Source organism: Eupeodes corollae, chromosome 1 (assembly GCF_945859685.1).
Source record: "Eupeodes corollae chromosome 1, idEupCoro1.1, whole genome shotgun sequence".
Lineage (NCBI taxonomy): Eukaryota > Metazoa > Arthropoda > Insecta > Diptera > Syrphidae > Eupeodes > Eupeodes corollae.
The window spans coordinates 88,272,068-88,294,660 of record NC_079147.1 but is presented as its reverse complement, the minus strand read 5'-3'; the positions used below and the strand labels follow the sequence as shown (position 1 = coordinate 88,294,660).

Sequence of the window (22,593 nt, the reverse complement as noted above, 5' to 3'; positions counted from 1 at the left end):
GGTGCATCAAACTGGCCTAAGTGTGTTCTATTCCATCACGGACAGCCACTTTAACCTAAGACCTAACCCAACCTATTCCTCGTGTGCCACAGTTAAGGCCTTTGACTCTTTCCACAATAATTTTTTAGAATCCAGGTGTTAACAAATGATATGAAGAGCGTCGATGGATGCTCCCTATTCAGTTTTGAAATAAATCTAGGGAATATATCCAATCTTCGGAAGAGAAAGATTATCTCTACCGAAGGGTCTTAGTGGTATACGCGCCCGTACTGCTTTGATAAGCGTACACATGTGACAGAACTCATTTCTTACGCCAATAATTGCAACTCTTTTTATGTAATTATGGTACATGGTAACTGAAGTGAAACTGAAACCAAATTGATATCTATTCATTGCTTATTAATGTAATAATCAACAAGGTCTTGAAGTTTTGTAACAAGATTTATGGAACGAATAGGTGTATTTCCAACATTTGCCAGACATCATATTATATTAAAGTTATAGTATTCCACCGATTTTTCTGTCTTGTGTTATTTTTCAAAGTTTGCAACCACTTAAAAACAACCCTTGATACTTTCGGGATTCGGGATAGTGCCTAGCTTTAGATCCTGTCCCAGTTTAATGCTAGATCTGTATTTAAGTACTAAATAACTGTCCGAAAAATTAGATAATCCGGATTCCGATTTAGATCCGGATTGAGTTCGGTTTAAAAGAACAGAGGTATGAAACATTCTTATTTATACGTACTAGGATGTAAATATTATGATAATGTCAGGGAGGGATTGCGGGGAGGTCAACCGGGGTGGAAACCCCAGGGCCTCCACAAACAGGGGGCTTTCACAATAGAGACTTCGGAAAATTTTAGTTCCAAACTTCAACTAGTAAACACTAGTAAACATCTTTTCCTTTGATATGTATTTTTTTTTGTCTTTTACCGTTACCTACAACCTACAGTACTTTGTACATACATACATGATTATCTTATATATAAAATTCTCTTGTCACAGTGTAAGTTGCCATACTTTTCCGAAACAGTCTAACCAATTTCAATGAAATTTTGCATATGCATTCGGCAGATCTGAGAATAGGTTTTTATCTATTTTTACTATTCAATTCAATTGCATCAACATCGTACATGGTGCAACAATCTTACAATAATATTCAGTGACGCTTTGTACAATGTAGCATTGATTGCTATTGGGGATCTTTGCGTTATCATTGCCACTCATTTAGGTATGCATTCACCAAATCCAAAGGCTTCTGTTTTAATAGACACTGAATTGAATCATGAACTACAATACAATACTGTAGCAAAAGGCAGTGATTGTCGCTCGCAATGCCCCACTAATGAATGAAAAACAAAAAACCATGAGGCAGAACAGCTCATTCAGTATTTAAACTGCCACTAAATATTCAAATATCCCAGACACGGTGAGCAATATTAAAAACAATCATCCATGGCCAATATGCTGAAACAGTGTAAAATTATCATCTGTGATGAATGCACTATAGCACACAAACATTCGTTTCAGGAGTTGAACAGGACATTGAAAGGTGTAAAAAAACAACGACAGACTTTTTATTTGGTGGCACTCTGTAACTCCTTTCAGGTGATTTCAACGTTCATCGTACGCCGATGAGATCAACGTGATCTTAAAATCATCGCCACTGTGGCGTAATGTTGAAAAAGTACAACTGAAAATAAATATGCATGTTCAAATGCTTCAAGATCCATCCGCTGAAACATTTTTAAAACAACTATTAGATATAGGCGAAGGAAAAGTTACTACTAAAGGATTTGGGTGCATTTAATTATCAGTCGATTTTTGCGAAGTTAGTGATTCACAAGGTGCTCTCATTGACCAGATATTTCCCGATGTATACAGACACTATACAAATCATGAGTGGCTGGCAGAAAGAGCAATTTCAGCAACAGAAAATGTGGATGGCAACGAATTAAATCTCAAGATACAACATTTGGTACCAGGAGATTTGGTGTCATACAAATCTATTGATACATTTTGTGATGCTACCGAAGCTGTAAATTATCCAAGTTTTTGAACTCATAGGATTTACCAGGCATTCCTCTGCATAATTTATAACTAAAGGTTGGATCTCCGGTAATTTTGTTTCATAATTTGAACCCACCACGGTTGAGCAACGGCACGCGAATAGTAATACAAAATTTAATGCAAAAAGGTTATTGAATCCATTATTCTAAATGGCAAACTCCGAGGTGAAAATATATCAGTATCGCTAGTCCCTATTATACCCACAGATGTACCAATTCAATTCAAACGCCTTCAATTTGCAATTAGATTGGTACTTCCTATGAATATCAAAAATTCTCAAGGCCAAACGATATCTGCACACTTTGTTGCATTAAGCGGTTGATATTGTTTTTTGTAGTAATTTGTAATTTTAAGAAATTAAAAAAAATTGTTTGGTGATTTGTTATTTTAATATTTTGTCACCGTTTACAGTGCTCTATATCTCTACACGCTTACAATAAGTTATTTATTTCTAGCAATATATTCTCTAAAAATTATTTATATGACAAAACAACGTGTGTCGGGTCAGCTAGTTTAATTATATTAATCTTAAATAACAGAATTCATTAATCTATATTTGTTCACTCCAATCAGGCGATCAGTGAAATATCAAAATCATATGAAAATGCTGCAAACATGAGTAGAAAATACAAGGGAATGCAGGCTCTTATTTTTTAGAAAAATCATTTATCGGCGTTCGTACTTTGTTGTAATTATTCTCTAAATTTAGTGGGAAAGGCACCTGCTAACTCTTGTCCATCGGCTATTCAATTATTTGGTTTCGTGCAGGATTCATACACGTTTTTCACAGCCAGTACAGAGCGGCACAGAATTCTGATTGAGAAATTATCGCAGAAGAAAAGCGGCCAGTTTTTAGTCTTGAAAAAGCTCTCGACACTTGTTGGTCTTGTCGAGCTGAAGCTACGAAAGCTTTAGTCAACGGCTATTCGGAAATCGAAGAAGCTCCTACGAGCATATCTTCCAATAAAGAGCAAAAAGACATTATGAGGAATGAAGCAACGCACCTTCTACAGAAGATGAGTGGTCTCGAAACCGCTTTGTTTACAACATTTTGGAACAATATCTTGGAGCGATTGAACACTACAAAAAAGATATTGCAAGATCCGAAAATGATTCTTGAATCGGCAATGCGTGCAATAAAATCATTCGTGGAATCCAAATGAAATGATTTTGATAAATATGAGGAAGCAGTCAAACAAATTTCCCATACGACTGGATAAGTACAATCACGCACCCGCACCAGAACGAGAAATGTGAGGTTGAATCCGCTCGATTAAGGGAAGCACAAGACCCAAATCTGTCACCGAAGGAAAAATACAAAGTATCCGCCTTCATCGCAGTGATTGACCGGCTATCCGTTTCTCTTACTTAAAGATTGCATGCCTATGATGTTGTATGTCCGAAATCGTCACATCGACGATGCTAAAAATTTGCAGGCTGTAGAAGAGGCATTGGTGAAAGTGTATCCGGATGATTTAGAGACTAGTCTTGGTAATGAGTTGGTGCAATTTGTGTCTTTGATTAACTCATACAAAAAGGAAAAGGACTACGGAACAGTCCCAAACTACTATCTAAATTTTAAAAATCGAAATTTCAGAGCTACATTCCCAAACCTCGAAATCGCATTGAGAATGTGTTAGGTCTTGATGGTAACAAAGTGCACTGGAATGCGCTCATTTTCAAAAATTAAAATTATAAAAAATATTCAAGGTAAGACAAAACCGTCTATTGAAGCCCTCTCTCCTGAACATTAAAAGCAATTTACTTCGAGAACTGGATTTCAACGAAATCATCAATGATTTTTCGGCGAAAAAAGCTCGAAAGGTTCCTTTCGTTAACCCTAAAATCAAATTTCAGATAATTCTTTTTTCCGTTTATATTTATATATCTTTGTGCAATACTAAAGGAATTCACAAGAAATTATTTATTCAAAAACTCGAGTGAAAAAAGTAGTTTACTTTATTTTCAAAATAATTTGGGGCGAGGGAGCCTCCGCTCCTTTATTGCCCTGACGCCTCTGGACCTCTAAATTGGGTCCTGGAAAATGTCGATATATTTGAAGCACTGAAAGCTTGTGTAGGATTAAATTGTAAATTATCAAGTATCCGATATTATCCGGATGGTTTTTTCTGAAATTCGTTTTAATCATAGAAAACGTATCCGAATAGTATCAGAGTAAAAATTAGTATAAGATGTGAATGTGGTTAAAAGCATCTGTTACTATCCGGATAGGCTACAATCAAAATTGTATCATTCATACTCATCCGGATAAAAATCCGAATAACATGAAAATTCTAATATATTATATTACTATTGCCAAATATGGACAAACTTTTGGAGAGTTAATTTTTTCCCTTATCCACTTATCGATATCAAATCATCTCAATTACTTCCAACTATCACTTGAAACACCCTGTACAGAGTACTTTAGAATTTATAAGATAAATCCAAGCATGTGCTATGTGAATATACTCGTATGTATGTATACTTACGGCTGGCTGTCAGGACGATTTCCACAAGTGTCTCATCGACAATTTCAGCAGCCGAGTTAACAATGTGCAGGACATTTGGACTGTTGTAATCATGTCTGAAGAGAAGGATACGTTCAGGTAAATATGTCAATCCATTACCTGGTACCTGTAAGAAAAAATAAAACAAAAATTAAATTTAGTTTGAAACCAGAGACAATTAATTTGAAACAGTTAAATTAAAATTTTATCATGTTAAGGTTCACCACAAGTGGCAAACTCAATATCCTTATACTTTTTGTATCCTTAACTATAACAAGGAAAGATTAAGACAGATATGAGTAGGTATATAATAATTGTACATAATTGGAAAGGACTGAAGTCCTTTTTATAATTGTTAGCCTTGAGCTGTTGTCAACGTTTAATTATTCTTACAAAGGCATCTAGTGGATTTTTCTGACAGCTTAGAGAGAGGAGTGTAATTTTGTTCTTTTCGAGTGATCTTTTTTCTTAAATACTACGTATCTGTATCCAACAGATAATAATAATAATTATTATATAAATGAAAGATAAAATATGAAAAGCATGAAGATACGAAATTAATCTTATTTATTATTAATTAGATAGCTCTGAGTGCGACGACCGTCCGTCGCATGGTTGTTGACAAAATCTTCTATGCTCTGTTTAAGGTCTTTACTCAGGACTTAAAGTTAATTCTATTTTAAGAAAATTATTCTGCGTGTGACATGAATAAGTTTATTTTGATAAATGAATTATACTTGCATGTTTTAATTGTAGTCCTTTGTTTTGGAGGGTTTTTAATTTAGAATAAGATACAACGAAAGAATAAAAATAGAAAATATATATAATAGAAATATTTTTTGAAAAATGGCCTTAATTCATTCAAATTCAAAGGTTCTTAATTAAATATTATAACCATATCTATTATATTCTTATTAAGAGATATGAAATTATTTTTGTGTAGGGGAAATTATTTATTTCTTTAATTTATTAAATGCAACTTAATTTAAATCAGCTAAAGACTAGCTTTACAGAATTCGTTTACATTTTATAGATATGTCAAACAGGTTGACTTTCTTAACATATAATTTAAAAAGTATTAATGGTAAACCTTGTTCATAATTATTACGAAAGTTTGAACATTCTCAGATTTCTTTGAGGAATATCAAAATTGACGCGAGACAGAAGGTACAAAGAGTCAATATTTCCATTTATTAATTAAACAATAACCACCACAAAACATAAATAAGAAAATCTATTTTCAAGAACAGGAACAGAAAGGTTTTAGTGTTTGTTGATAAGGTGGGAGATCGTAGGAATTAACCCTCTCAGAGCAAATCTCAGCAACCTTTTCTGCACCAATTCTAGTTTGGATTTAGGACAGCCATAATTTTGTGCCAATACCTGAATACCTTATTTAAAAAATTGTAATATTGAGAAGGACGCTAGATACGCTAGCAGCATCATGAATGCCGAGCTTCCCGACGAGCTAACATCGACAAGGACCATTACCTCGTGGTAACCAAGGTAGCAGTTCGGGTTTCCAGACCCAAGGAAAAACAGGGAAATGCTGGGAGAAGATTCAACGTCGAACGACTACTATAGCAAGAGATCGCCAAATCCTTCTCCAACCAAGCCACCTCTTCTCTGCTGGCAACACAATTTCTTGAAAACCAGTGGCAACATTGCCAAGATGCAATCAGAGAGTTTCGTTCCCATTTGTTTTTGTCCTCTTGCAGCTATGGATTAAAGTAGTGTGACTTCCGGTTGTGACAATAGAGCTATTTTTGTAGCGTTATTGAAAGAATTTAGTGTTGTGGTAAATAAATCCATATTGCCTAAAGTTGCATCTGCTAAAGAGAAGGCATGGGTATGTTTAACCGACCAGTGTTGGATAGTTAAATAAAATGCACGACTGGGTCGCACGAACTTGCTCCTGTATGCTAAGAGTATATTTAAAAAAGTACTTATATAAGATTTAAAAATATACCTGTAAATTAAGTTTGTCTTCAAAGATATAAATGCCATTATGTACAATTGTACATAATGAAAACCATAGTACTCTCATGAGCAGAAACTTTTAGGGCGACCAGATGCATAGTCGTTGGCGTGGCTTTAGTATCGAAAGTGGAGAAATTCAGCGGGAGCGAGAGAAAAATAAGGGAGAATAAGGGAGATAATTAGATTTCGACCCAAAAAGTCTACACAATTTCCTTCATTCTACTTGAGTCTATCCTTGTATATATTTTCACATAAAGAGCTTCCATATGAAGGTTGATGAATTTGTTTTTGTTTTATTTATATCAATGCACTTTATATAAAAAACAAAATGGCTTAATATTGTATCTAATAAGGGGATGAAACAAACTTTTGCATGCTTAAGTCAGCTGTTTAGGATCTTTTACCGATATTTGTTTTTATTTACATTCATAAGTCTGCTTTTACTTGTGCAAAATCTTTGTATGCTTTTTCTTGTAGATCTTTGTAGGTATATGAAAATTGGTTTCTATTATCTATAAAGCTACAATGCGATTCATATAGATTCAACTTGTTCCTTAAAAGCTTTTTTCCTTTAGATAGCTTTATTGTAATTTCATATTAGAAGAACCAGGATGGAAAATAAATAAGATAAGAAAGAGGCAGACCATGAACGTTTAAATTGTAAAGCGATCGCCTATTGGTTCTGTAGTTAGGTAGCAGGTAGATGGCTAAAACGAATAAAGAATAGTTCATTGGCGTGCTTAGCTTTATGCAGATAGATAGATAAGGACATGTTTATGATGATAATGAAGGAATGTTATTGGTAGCTAAAAGGTACGTACTACATTCCTTCTTTACTATAAGTTTTCAGCGCTAACATGGAGTTTTTACGTTCAGTTTATTTATTTTGTTAAAGTTTAAAAAAATAACAAGCATACGTACAGGTACAAGAAATTGCTATTCATGTGTTGTTTAAGGTCAGGCTTTAAAGCGTTTTGGATTTTAGTTATGAAGTGACACGTAAGCAGTAGTTGTAGAAGTTGTACGTAATACCTTTATAAGTATGTAGGTATAATGTGTATACGTTGAAAAAGTGATTCTAATAGAAAATATATATACTCTTTCTGGCTCGTTTCTTTAACTTGTACTAAGTATTTATTCTTTTATATAGGCGAAGGCAAGTAAATCATGTGTGAAACAACCTTATTCGTAAAAAATAACATTTTAAAATCACATATACAAAGTTACCAAGATATTACTTCTTAATAGACACTTTAAAATAGATTGTTGATTAAATATATCATATTCGTTAATCCGATACAGTTGCGCTACATGGGCGGCCATTGTTGGTATTTACAATAATTTTAGTTATAAAAATACATAAATATGTACCAAATGCACTAATTTAGATAAAAGCTAGGAATGTAATTACAATTTTGTCAAAATAATGCGCTCTTTCGGGCTCATGCACAGTAAAAATATTAAAAAAAAAATTATTTTAAGATTCAAAATTTCGCCCGAAAAATAAGTTTGTCTTCAAAAATTTAAATGCCATTTTATAAATAAAAAAACATTTTATTTTTTAAATTTTTTTTATGAAAATCGTTAAAGCGGTTTTTTTTTTTTAAATTCATTTTTTATATATAAAATTTTTCAATTTTTGGTACGCAGTTGTTAAAAGATTGTTAATATACGCTATCCGTTTGAATTTCGTAAAAAAATGTTGATCCGTTTTTGAGATATCGAATTTTGAAAAAATAAAATTCAATATTTTTTTAAAAATCCAAACAATAAAAAATTGCACTTTTGATAATCAAATATTGTTAAATCAATATAAGAGCTTATTCGGAAAAAAATTTATTGAAATCGGTTTATAAATTACTGAGAAAATTAAAAAACAAAATAACGGTTCTATGAGTGGTACCTTTCCTGAGCAATACAAAAATTTGTTTTTCTTATTGAAAGAAGCCAAGTTAAAAAATAAAATAGAGAAAATTTAAAGAAAATCTATCGGTTTGTTTTTGAGAAAATTCGAATTTTCGTTTTTTGCCCAAAAATATTGTATGGTGGCCACTGTTAGTTTTGATCTTAAAAAAAAAATGAAAAAAATGCCTAACGCGAATCTGCTCAAAATCTTAACTTCCAAGTTTGAACTCAATCGACCCAATGGTTTAGGCTGTAGGAGCGTGGACAGACAGACAAAACCGACCGGACGGAATCGCGGGACCCACTTTTTTCGACTTGTCTACCATCGTAATATCATGTTTGATTAAAATCTCGAGTTCGAAATTTTGCACGAATGCAAAACTTGCCATATAGTTCCTATATGTCGCAAGTAAAAAGCTATTGAATAATATGAAAACCGCAGTCAAGAAAAAAAACTGATGTCAACGCAACTGGAAATAAACCAATACTATTGTTGTCATGGGAGGCAGATTTCCTTAAAATTTGAGATTCAAACGAGAACCTATAGTTTATTGCAATAAATCTGGGGCTTCATGCGTTGGATTTTGAGCAAGTTCTACGTCAGAACTCAATGAGAAGAACACGAAGATGACCCCGTTGACATGTCAGCATCAAACCAGCTCATCACCCAGTGACTTGCATACGTAAGAACGATGTGAAGAAGTTGAAAAAAGCTAAGAAATTGAAACTCTCAGCTGAAACTGACTGGTGAGCTGCAGCGTTTATTATTATTTGAACAAATTAAGCTAACAAGACTTTAGGCTGAACGTGAACAACTGATGATAAAGGAATTTAACCTAAGGGCTGCACAACACAGACGAACGGAATCCGTTGAACAACGCGTTGAAGAAGACGATGCCTTAAAAGAATTTTTGTTGTTGAGATAAATTGTATCCTGTTTCATTTCCTGAAATATTATTTTTCTCTAAAAAAATTAAATAAAAAATAAATGTAAGAAAATAAAAAATAAAATAAAAAAAATGTGTATATGTAATTACACTAATTTCTAATCGTTTTTGCTGACTACGTTGTCTATTTATAACTTCATTCCTATCTCAATTATATAGAGGTACATTTTCTTCAGCCACACCATTTTCAATTCCTTCTTTCAGTTCCCAAAGATCATTCAAATGTTTTGCTACATTGTGAATCACAGCACAACTTATTACTAAATTGGGAACATTTTTGACTGCTATTTTAACTTGGCTCGAGAGTATGGGAAAATGAAGTTCCATCTGACCAAAAACTCGTTCAATTATTACTCTTGCCTGAGCATGGGTCGAATTGTAATACCGCTCACGAGCATTTCTTGGTTGGGTCAAAAGGAGTCAGTAACCAAGGAGTAGTTCCATATCCGCTATCACCAAGGAGACAAACATTACCATCATATCGGCGCACCACATCCAGAATTCCACTCACTCGCCAAATCCTGCCATCGTATACACTCCCTGGCCATTGAGCGTCCACACTTATAATTTTTTCATTAGCGTCACAAGTCATCTGAATGTTTATTGTTGTTTTTCCTTTTCTGTTCACATACTCGTCGCCGAATTCCGAAGGTTTCATAATATGCACGTGAGTAAAATCTATAGCACCAATGACAGTCGGAATGCGAAATTTTGAAGCCCAATCTGCCTTGGCAGTTACATACATATACTATGAAAATTAATTTGTTATAAGATTGCGATATTTAATTGTCGCTTTTAAAAAGTAATGTACGTTTGAGTAACAGTAGCCATTACAAGCTTTGAATTAGAAAGCATGCCGCTGCCAAGAAATTTTCTTCTGTACGTTTTGAATACTGGGCTCCAATAAAGTGCATGGTATTTTCCGATTCATTCATATTACATAATGTACATATTCCATCTGTATCTCCTTGGAAGGCTCTTCCATTGATATAAAGGAGCCCGCAGAAGAGCTTTGAAAATTATAGAAATCATATCATGTGAATTGGAGTCATCAAAGTAGTTCGGTATGCCATAGTACATCAAGTTGCAATATTCATCGTGAAAGTGAGACTTAGTCGCACTAACTGTTAATTCAGTAAAGTGTTTGTCTTTCATTTTCAACAAGAAAATATTATGTAAGCTTGGCCATTCAAGTAGCTTACAGTCTGGTCAAGAGAACTGTAGTAAAAAGCTTAAAGAGCTTATCGAGAGATGACAATCCTCTATAGTTTAACACAACATTTGTATCTCCTTTTTCGAACAGTGGGTACATAATGGATTTTCTGAAAGATGATGTTAGTGTAGCAGTTTCAAGAATTTCAGTGAATAACTTTTGTATTTCTTCAATAAGAGATGGACATGCATTTTTATAACAGTATTTCATCAAAACCAGGAGTTTTGAAATCTTTTGATGAAGATATAGCAGAATATATCCCGTGCATTTCATTGGGGTAATCTAACTTTGGAACATGTCGCTGAGGAAAAGCCTATGAGATACTAGCTGAAACATTTGATTGCGAGAGTAAGCTTTCAAAAGGCATTTTAAATTCATTTACTTTTATTGACGCTGTGGTATATCGACTGTCCGCGTATTTGCTTAGCAATCTTCCGCAACTCTCGGGCTGAATGAACAGATTCAAGACTTCTAGTAAGGCTAACGAAATAAGCTTGTTCTTTAGTTTTACATAAAATCCTATATTTTTGTTGGCATCATAGTAATTTCTACGACATGTTTCCAGGTTCAGTTTTCTGTAGAATTTAGGGTGTTTAAGAGCATTTTTCCTGGCCATAGAAAAAAGCTAAGTCTAACCAAGGTTTTTTGTGTCTCAAACTTAACATTTTGTTGCATGGGAGCTCCATCTGTCTCATAAATAAAGCTTTTGATTGCTTTGCATCGTTCTTCAATTGAATCTGTTGGTATTATGAGCAAAACCTCTTTGGTCATACCATTTTATTCTAGAGATACCTCTATGGTTGTTTTTTTTTCTGCTGTTACTGAAGATTTTAGGAAACAAATTAATGGCGTGTGATCTGAAAACATTATCTACACTAAAACCTTCAACCAAATTAGTGATTGCGTACAAAGGGCAACAGTAGTCAATCACTGAGGAACCACTACTACTTTGTAACTAAACCCTCTGCCATTACGAATAAATGCACCAATATCTTCAAGAATTTCAATAAATTTGGTGCAGTTACTGCCACAGGTAGAATCTTTTGAATATCTTTTTTCCATAATCGATGATCGATCCACCTCTTGTGCCTATTCTCACATTAAAATCCACTCCAAGAATGAAATTGGTGGATGCGAACTCAGGTTTGAAGAGGATGTCAGCAGGCAAATGCAGCCAAACAACTGTCGTGCAAGAGGGCGTTGAGAGGTTCAAAAGCAGAAATGAAGTTCGAATGTTTTATGAGCAAGTGAAATGTAATTCCCAAATACAAACTTCAAAATGTAGGCTGCAAAGCCAAATGTAGAAACATCAATCTAGAACAGAGAATACGTAGGAACCACTTTTGCAGCCTGTATAACGGCGACGACGAACCGAATTGTACATTCATACAGGATGATTCATTCAATACAGACGACGAAAGCAAACCATCCCATCTTCTTGTCATAGTCAAAGTAAAGATTGCCATATATAAGGTGAAGGCTAACAATTCCACTGCGCTGCAGCAGATGGCTTGAATGCCGAGCTCTTCAAAGCAAGTGGAGATAATTTGGTCAGTAGCATTCACTGCACTAACTATATGTAGAGGAATCAGTCTATTTAACATCGTTTACAAAATCTTCTCTGCCGTAATATGTGAACGTCTAAAGTTCATATCGACAACAACCTGATAGGTCCGTATCAGTGGAACAGGAAAGCCTACAATCGATCAAATTATTCATACTACGCCAGATCCTGGAAAAAGCCCACCATCTCTTCATCGATTTTAAGGCCGCATATGAAGCATCTACAGGAACGAGCTGTATAAAGCTATGTCTAGGTTTGGCATCACCTTCCGTTTGTGGATATGGAGAATTCCAGCTGCTCTATGTTTCATCGAGGAAGAATAGTGACCAGTTAAAGTTCCTGAAGAAGATATTGAGTTGGCTTTCCCATATTTCCAAACGGTTCTCCTAGAGGTTTTAACTATTTTGACATGAGAAATTTGCAGATATGACACAATGCTTAGCTTTGATAAGCACTTTATTGAACTCTTTGCAAAATCGGGTGAATCATAGAAGTTCTGGAAACGGCTCAATGCCAACAAAATTTAATTTATTTTTTTTTACAATTTTTAAAAAAAGGTTCACCATTTTTTAATGTCTAGCGAATTTTATCTAAAGAAATACAGGAATATTAAATTTTTTCTTAAATAAAAGAAAGCTAAAAGTTAGGTTCCTTTTTGTGTAAGAATTAATTTATTCATTTAAAATTTCACTGTGATGAAGGCTAAAAGTGCAGACAGGTCCCTTATTTAAATTTTCATTCTTATTTTATAAATTTTCTTTTCCCGAAACAGGGAGATGATTTGAAGATTTATTTCGTCAAAGGCAATAAATCATATTTAACCTTTGAGACTTTATTTTTGTTGTCCTCCTTCCTACAACATGCGGTTTATTAGAAGAAACACGAAACGAAAGTGAATAATTCTGGAATGAATTTTAAATTTAATGGATTTTTGTCGTTAGTATCGTGGGAGACATTGTACCTTTTGAAAGAAGGCAGCTTTCCATGTACCGTATACGATATACATGGTACGTATATGTACGTTGTATATTTGATTATTTCCTTTAGAATATTTAAAGAAAATATCTATATAATTTTTCCTGGGATAAATGGTAAAATGTAGGATGTATTATGATGGAGGCTTTGGGATGTCTTGCGAATAAACAATCAGCTCCTGCAATACCTTAAGCTATATTACATCAGATTGATTTTTTCAATCATACTCCTATAGCACGACTAAGGAAGAAATCTCTGTACTTAACAGCTCGTATAAAGAAGTTGATCTCAAAGCTAAACTGAAGAATATTCTAAGCAATGTGAGCTATTTCGGTCGAAACGCTTAGAGGGAAATTACTGCTGGCTTTTAAACTCTTTTCATAAAAATCGAAAAAAGAAAGGAGGCTGGAGTGCGACCCACACTTTGTAGGCTTTCGTGTGTTGTTAAAAAAGTTGTCAGTTGAATGTTTCTTAAACATTTTTAAATTACCAGCAATATTTTTCATATAAAGAAATAGTAAAGTTTGAAAATCAAGTTTTTTTAAATACATTTTTAGTCGAAAACAAATTTTTAAACATTTTAGTAGCATTCTTTAATTTTGTTTGGATGAATGAAATTAATTTAAGATGTATCAAGAACCGAACATCAATTTTAACCAAATTTCCGTTCTTTTTTTGTAGATTTTATTAAGAAAAAAACTGCTGGATATCGAAAAAAAAATATTTTCTGCGAAATAAAAAAAAATTGAAGACAATATTTTTAATTTTTGAAAAGCTGTTTTAGTCGAAAGCAAATTTTTTACAAGTTTTAGTATTAGGTTTTTATTTTTGTAAAAAAATGCCAATTATATTTTTGTAATGTGTTAAAATAAGTAGGAAGCCATAAACTAAAATTTTTAAAAAGATATTTGGGTTGAAAATCAATTTTTACCAACTTTTATTCCTTTTTTTAGTTTTTTTAATTTTTCGTAAAAAACTGTTGATTCGATTTTTCTCAAAATTTTACTGAATGTTGAAAACAATATTTCGAATATCATTGCTCTAGGATTACAAGCGCAAAATCTAAGCAATCACTTCAAAAAACTTCTGAACGCAACGATAAGATCACCATTAATACTATACGCAGCCCTTTTAATCACAGATAACTTTCTGAATGCACCGTTTTCAATAAATGAATTAAAAGAAGTTATTTAGAAAGCTAAAGTGAATAAGGCGCTAGGAGATGATCATATTCCATTTGAGCACTATAAGCAAGCAAGTAATGAAATTTTATTGCTGCGTACTAAAGAATTTAACCGACTTTTCGAAAATAATATAGTTCCCGAAAGTTTCAGAAAATCAATAATTTTTCCGCTTTTCAAAAAAGGAAACTATAATGAAACATCAAATTATAGGAGTATTTCTTTCTTAAATACATATGCAAAGCTCTTCGCTGGGCTTATTGAGAATAGAATGTCCGAATGGTTGAGGTGAAAAAGTATACTCTCTGAATATCAGGTCTCAAGCAAGGGTGTATACTGACTGCTTTGCTCTTTATATTGTTTATAAACGACATAACAGATGTGGTCAAAGGTGGAATTGTGTATGCAGACGACAAAGTCTTCCTTGCAGAGACGGTGGATGTACTGCAAATGATGATGAATAGGCTAAACGGCTATTATAATCGCAGGAATCTCGACATAAACCTATCAAAATCCAAGATAATGATATTTAGAGCGGGTGGCGGCAGGACTGCAAGAAACGAAAGGTGGGCGGTTAATAACAAGGCAGTCGAAATTGTTCTATTTACTTCGAATTTAAATATAAAAGAACATCTAGAACTGAAACTAACGGAGGCAAAACGTGGGAACGCTGCTTCAAAAGTGACTACATTAATCATAGTACAAAACACAAACTTTTCCGCTCCACAGCTGCATCACTATTAAAAACAATTTTTATTGTAGCTGAATTTATATAAATTTTTTTCGTATAACTAGATTGCACAATTTACAGAGAAATGGTATTTTCTACCTTACTACTGAAAAACTTATAAAATTTATACAATAATAATATCACAGATCAGGTTTTTGGGTTAAAGTTCTTTTGAAGTAATCGAAAAATTTGTCCGATATTTTATTAAAAGAATCAACCGGCTTCCGAGAAATACCCCAAACTACATGCTGTATCAGGAAACAGAGTTGCCTTCCATGATATTGGAAACACTTAGCATGCATTTCAACTATATTGTCAAAGTCTTACAAATGAATGATGCTAGAATACCCAAAATCATACTGAAGTGTTTAATTATGGCGGAAGGACGTATGGCGACGGAATGGGAAAGTTTGGCAGATACCTGCAGTATGAATCTGATGGTAACTCAAAATGAACAACCTTCCCTGCTGAGGAAAATGTTTGATATACTTTTAGAAAAATATGGTCACATCTTGTACGACAGAAACGCATCTGAGGCCCGTTCGCTTTTTACATGTTATTATAACCGTTTAAATGTCTGCCTTGGTAATAATACATACCTTCTTAACCTTTAAATGCATCTTGTATCAAAAATGATACAACAACTTCTACTCGCTCTTAAAATGTTTTTGTTTTGGTTATTAACTAACGGTTGTTTTTTTTTTAATGAGAACAACTATTTTTTAACCAAACTAAGAAAAAAAAATCACGATCGATCTGTTATTGGTGATTTGAACGATATCGTTGACTCGTAGGCGTCAATTTTGCAATAGAGTGAAATCTAAAGTTTTCTGTAACTATAGCCAAATCGAGAAAGAGGCTTTCTCAATTATTTTTGGCGTAACAAAATTTCGCCAGTATTTATATGACCTCCGCTTTATTCTGTACACCGACCACAAGCCCTTAATTTCGTTGTTTCATCCCAACTCTTATGAGTTTTACATATGAAATCCGCTATAAACCGTAAAACAAACATGCGAACGCAGACGCACTTTCACGATTACCCTTGGGCCCAGATCCAGAGTTTGATGCTTTAGAAGAAACTTGCCAGGAAATCTCTTCTAAAATTGATGAAAAAATAAATGGTTTTCCTATAAACGCAAACGATGTAGCTGAAGAAACGCTCAAAGATGCAGTTTTATACAAAATTAAGCAGTATATAAATAAAGGATGGCCAGAAATTTTGCCTGCATGTGAAAAACATTTAGCGCCTTATTTTAATCGAAGATTTTCGCTTACGGCGCAAAAAGGGAGTTATTTTATTGCAAACTGACTACAATCGAGTTGTGATTCGGGATAAAATCCTTAAAATGCTGCATGAATCATTAGATCAAATGTGGTTAATTTGCGTTTTCCAAGTTCCCGTTTGCTATATCGATTAAATTGATCTTAAAATTTAAAGAAAGCAAACTCAAATGTCAAAATGTACTAACATTTTAAATATTCAGTTCGTGATTCATGTGCAAGTGGCTTTAGTTCTGTTCGATTAAAGTGACATTTGATTAAAAGCGATTTCACAAAAGAAAACAACTTATGTCCAGCTTACATGTCATGTTTTTAAGGGTAATGTGACAATATTTACCTAATCGGAATCTATATCCTGAGGGAATTCTATTCCCCGCCATTTACATAATATATATTGACACGGGCTACAAATGGGATCACGAAATTCCCTCATATTCATCAGCTTACTAAGTCCTTGACATAATGTGTCTATAAATGTCTCTTAAATAAACGAATAAACAGAGAAGAACCAACAACTTGAAGAGATCTCGTATTTATTTGAAAACTAATAAAACAAAATAAATACCTACTCAAAGATAAATAATATTTATAAAGAAGCACCCTTCAAAAAAGTCTTGAAATATGTTTGCAAGGATGTTGAAAGGATTATCGCTATATACTTTTAAATCAACATGTGGGTAAAAGAATTTTATGACTTAATATTCAAAAAAATCATTGTGTTTCGTTTTCACCCTATAAATGTACGTGACAGAAAAATAACGCCTATATGAAACAGCTTTTCCATACATAACATATTTAAATACTTCATATATTTTTATCCCTTGATTTTTTAACGTTGTCTTTCTTATATCAATATTTTTATTTTTCAGATTTCATTTTATTTGCAGCTACTCGTATCATACCTACTTTAAATGAGATATTATAGCAACGTTGACACAGGACGAATTTCGTGTTTGGTAGACCACTTAGGGGTATTATGAACAGATACACTGTGAGAATAATTCTAGCAAAATTTCAACTAAAAATAAATGCTGAGATATGACCCACACTATTTACTTCGCATTCAAAGATTTACAACACATTAGATTCTATTTCTTGAGTCGAGCCATCATTGAGTAACCGGGGAATGGTTTGACTCCAAATGTTCTCAGGAAAACAAAGCCAAAACGAAGGCACACAGATTGTGGCAGAAAAGGGAACACGGATCTCCCGTCAGCTCTTTGTCGATAAAAGAAAGGATGATAACCTCTTGCTAAGAAGAAAGAAAAAGACCCATGAGCAGCGTAAAGTCGAGGAAATCCAAGGATGCCCAGTCAAAAAGCAAACAACGGCAAACAACGGGATTCACTAGCTGCCCTGAATCCTGCAATGATAAGGAGGGAAATAATGTAGTGGAGACGCAGCTGATGCTCAAAATTTGGAAAGATCACTTTGACCAGCTGCCTAAAGGCGTGAAGCCCACGATCCCGCCAACGAGCAGCTCCAAAAAAATCTATTTGGTTAATGATCTGGAGTTTCAACCACTCGACTTGAACGATAAAATTGCCATCACCTGTTTGAAGTCGAACAAAGCTGACGGAGTTTTTCAAGCACGTGGAAGCTGATCTGGTAAGGAGCATGCACCAACTCATAACCAAAATCTGGTCGGCAGAAAACATGCCCAACGAGTGTAATTTAAGCATCTGTTTGTCCAAACCATAAGAAAAGTTAACCGCCTACTCCGCGTCAACTACGGAGGCATCAGCCTTTTTAACAGCGCTTTTACGGTCCTGTCTATCGTATTATGCGAACGCCTGAAGCCCTTTATATATGAACTCATTGGCCATTATCAGTGCGGCAGAGTGCCCTTATTTGTGGCATCAAATCAGCCGTTATCGCTAGGAACCTGAAATTTATATATTTTTAAACCCGACCAGCTGAGATATCGGCATTTTCGAAAAAATTCCTGAATGTATTTCCGTCACTTGAATTTCGGAAGCCCGGCTTTGGCTTGTCTACGATCAGACCCAAACGCTACCGTAACTGTTTTAGTATTACTTTTCTATGCTGGTCTTTTTATCATTGCATCAATGGAATTAAAGTCCTTTGGTGTGGCATTACAAATAAAACATTTCAGTGATGGCGTTACAGACCTTTCCATCTATCATTGTGCATAATAAATTGTGTTCAACATTGAAAGTATTTTTACCAACATTAAATTGACTAGGCTGCAGCTTTTTGAATTGACTATCCATTCTTCGTTTTTCTGATACGGGAGCCGATTCCTTGAGAAACTCAATTTTAAGAGGCCTGAACACGGTCGAGGATTCTGACAGATTATTTGTTCACCTGATATAAAACGAAGAGGAACAACACATGTAATGAAAACAGATGAGTTATGGGCGTCAAGTCCATCAAACGCTTGCTTATACGAGCTGTGACTTGAACTGCCATTAAAACCCCATTTGGAGTATAAGCTTATAGTTTTGAGTTCTTCATGCCTAAAAGTTTAGATTTCATCTTTTTTGAACTGTTACCAAGATGTTCAAATGGTAGACATGTGCATTCAAGAGGACACAAGCGTCCACAGGTTTTGCTCAAAACCAACGTCTGTCTATCAACTCCACTGTAGCGCCACCTTAAGTAAGTAAGTAAGAACAGTTACCAAACGAGAAACTTTAAGTTTAAGCAAGCTTTGTAAATTCGTATATACAGACATTTCTAATATACTCATATTTTCAGGCTCCGGATACCAACTTTTTGTGCACTCTTGAACTACTTTGTAAGAACGAAATACTTTGGGAGCTTTAGATCGTATAATTTCGTATTGAAACCATTGCTAAAACTTCTTCCACAGTAATTGAAGTAGGTTCAATTGAGTCTCTCAAAGCTTTTCTGCATTTTTCAAGATGATTTGTATTTATTGTCACGTCACGCATAAGCTTGGCAGCATCGATCTGTGCAGAAGCTCTCAAACCCATTTTAGCTACGTAAGTCAACTCAGAAATAGACGTGGACTTTCTCAAAAGTTCCGTTTTCGGACGTTTTAATCTTTCTGATCAAATTTAAACTATTCATTATATTATACAGCTCTTCCCTTGTTATCGTTATTTTTGCTACTATTGATAGATACTCAACCAAAACATCCGAAACAACAAGAGGACTTCGACAAGGCAATGCGTTGTCATGTAGCTCATTCAATATTGTTCTTAAGAGAGTGGTGAAAAACATCAACGTAAACACCAATGGCACCATCTTTCAGAAATCCACACAACATCAGGGATATGCAGATGACTTCGAAATTATGGGAAGAACCAATCGAGCAGTTACGGGTGCCTTTTCCGGTATCGACTCTGAAGCGAACAAAATGGGTCTAGTGATTGACGAGGACAAAAGGAAGTATTTACTGTCAGCGAATAGAGTCGATTCCCAAAGTAGACTCGGTCACAACCTTAAAATGGGTAGATATAACTACGAGATGGTAAATTAATTTATCTATCGGAGTACTGCTGTTAACTCTGTAACATCAGCTTTGAAATCAAACGTAGAATTACTCTTGCTAATCGCTGATTTTTCTGTCTAAGTAAGCAATTGAGGAATAAGACTCTATCTGTACAAAGCCTTGATCATCCCAGTCTTACAGTATTATGCAGAAGTATGGACTTTTTCCCAGGTGGATGAAGGTATCCTTGATATCTTCGAGAGGAAGGTTCTACAAACGATAAATGGACCAGTTTGTGTCGAGAGGCAAAATAATATCTGGCGGAGTCGATACAATCAAGAACTAAACGAGCTGTAAGGGGACTTATCACTGGTCAAAAAACTACGTATTCAACGATTAAGATGGCGTAGACATGTCGAGCGAATAAACATCGAAGCTCCAGCCTGTAGGGTATTAAAAGCTAAACCTGAGGGAACCAGAAGCAGACCTCATCTCCGGTAAAGATAAGGTCGCCCGACGGCTTGGTATTCGAAACTGGAGAGAGCTAGCTAGAGCTCGAGTAAGCTGGTGGGATCTTTTACTGGAGACTCAGGTGCACGATGTGCTCTGGCGACAACTAAGGTAAAGAAGAAAGAAAGTAAATGGGAAATGCATGATCCATTGAATTCTAATATCTCAAATGTAATAACTTCCATAAAAATGTGTTCAAATAAATAAATTGGGTGGCACAACAGTCTATTGAGAACTACAGCTTACAACTCTCAACCATTCCTGTGTGCGAGTACTGTTTTCAGGGATGGAGGGGACCTACAGATTTAAGTCAAATCTAAACGTCTAATTTGAGAAAGCACTTTTCATGACAAGAATTACTCTAAGCGAATTTGTCAATTCCTCGCAAGAGGCAGTACCCGTAAAAAAAACTTTAGATAGCACAGGCAGTCATCTAAACCAAGTCCTCTGTCATGACAGTCCAACGCACTAACCATCATGCCACAGGTACTACAAAAATAAAAAAATTATTGTGTTGAATTTTAAGACAATATTTTTTCTCGGTGTACCTACCATAAGACTAAAAAGGAACAATAAAAGAAGGTCAACATGAGAATGTAAGGACATTTATATTTATTCACTGGCTTAAATGATTTGGAGTGCTTATTTTTGAGGACTCTCAGCTCTGCCATTAGCATTTTTAATGGTATAAAATTTTTAAGATATTTATTTTTAATATACAGAAAGGACATCTTCTTTAAATGAGAACATAAGATTTTAATGCACTGATGAAATATTGTTTATGAAGGAAATTTTTCTGTTCATGATCTTAGAGAGGGCAAGTATTATAATTTTGATTTTCTTCAAGACAAACATAAGGATAAGTTTAAATAGAAAGTGTTTAAGGAAGTGGTCTAGTTTTTCATCATTTGTGCTAGCTTTTGGGACATAGCATGAGTGAAGTAGGCAAATGAGCAAAGCCACAGGTGTCTAGACATTATTTTCTCTCGAACCCTACTTTTTTTGGTCACCTTTATCTGAGGTCCACTGAGGAATCCACTCTCTTCTGCGGTCGCCGTGGGAAGAGCCAATTATTGTATTTAATAAACACTTTCCTTAAATTATCAAGGATAACGCCAACACAACCATCATCATCTAAATAACTTAAGGTGGCGCTAAAGTCCTGTGTGAACTAGGGCCTCGCCCAATTTCTAAATTTACATAGCTCGATCCAGTTGCGAACTCTAAGTTGGGTGTGGTCACTTTCCACTTGTCCGCGCCATCCGATTGGCGGTCTTCCTCTACTGCGCTTTCCAGTGGGCATATAATACGATGACTTCCCGGGCCGGGCATTTTTCCAGGATCTGCCGTAATATGAATATTTGATCGATTGTAGACTTTCCTAGTCTAAAACCAAACTAATAAGGACCTATCAGGTTGTTGACGTTCACATATTACGGCAGAAAAGATTTTGTAAGCTATGTTAACGTTAAGCAGACTTGTTCCTTTATAGTTGGTGCAGTTTAGAGGGTCTCCATTTTTCAGTATTGGTTTTGAAAAAAAATGATAAGCTATCGATTGGATAAGTTCAGTTTGGCTACTCAAATTTAAAATCACCAACGATTTGCATTCTAAAAGAATGCATTCATTTTTAGACAATCATTAATGTAGGTAGTGAACCAACCTTTGTCACAAAAAATCGACAAGAAGTTTTAGATTTGACTCTTGTCTCGTTATATCTCTCAGAAAAAATATTGAATTGAAGCGTATCAAAGGTGAACTCGTTCTACGATCATAGATACATCTAATTCACACTTATTGAAGGGACCCCAAAACCGATCTAATTCCGGAATTATGGGAAAACAGATTGGTCAAAATATAGGGCGACTCTGAAAAATCTGATTAAACCAGAACTTTCGGATCCGCCCTTGTGTGCTCTTGAACTCGATCAAAAGGTCGATGAGCTTACAGGAGCCCTCAATAAAGCCATTTAAACTACCTGCCCCCTCACTTCAGTGCGGGGAAAGAAGAAACCATATTGTTGGGCTGCTGAACTAGATATACTTAGGAAAGGTTGTAGAAGGATTTTCAATCGAGCAAAAAAGACCAGATATCCCCAAGATTGGGACTCCTATAAACAATCCATAAAAAAGTATAAACTAAAATTGGGAATAGCCAAAAGATCCTCATGGAGATCCTTCTGTAACTCCATAGAAGAATCCTCGGAGGCATCGAGAATAAGGAAGATTCTCTCGACAAATCCAACCATGCCTAGTTTTCTTAAAAACTCAGATGGTACATGGACTAACTCTTGCGAAGAAA

At 34.7% G+C, this 22,593-nt stretch overlaps 2 protein-coding genes across 3 annotated transcripts in view; both read right to left on the bottom strand.

Moving 5' to 3' along the window:
- Nucleotides 1-8,203, bottom strand: part of LOC129943510 (trafficking protein particle complex subunit 1) — a 145,877-nt gene extending 137,674 nt beyond the window's left edge. The window contains exon 1 of the mRNA XM_056053013.1: nucleotides 8,191-8,203. The gene's annotated coding sequence lies outside the window, so the exon portion shown is untranslated. The remainder of the gene's footprint in view (nucleotides 1-8,190) is intronic.
- Nucleotides 1-22,593, bottom strand: part of LOC129943504 (serine/threonine-protein kinase D1) — a 127,556-nt gene that overhangs the window by 33,489 nt on the left and 71,474 nt on the right. For both annotated transcript variants that reach the window (XM_056053005.1, XM_056053006.1), the window contains exon 2: nucleotides 4,565-4,709. In XM_056053005.1, coding sequence (XP_055908980.1) covers nucleotides 4,565-4,709 — 145 coding nt within the window. The remainder of the gene's footprint in view (nucleotides 1-4,564; nucleotides 4,710-22,593) is intronic.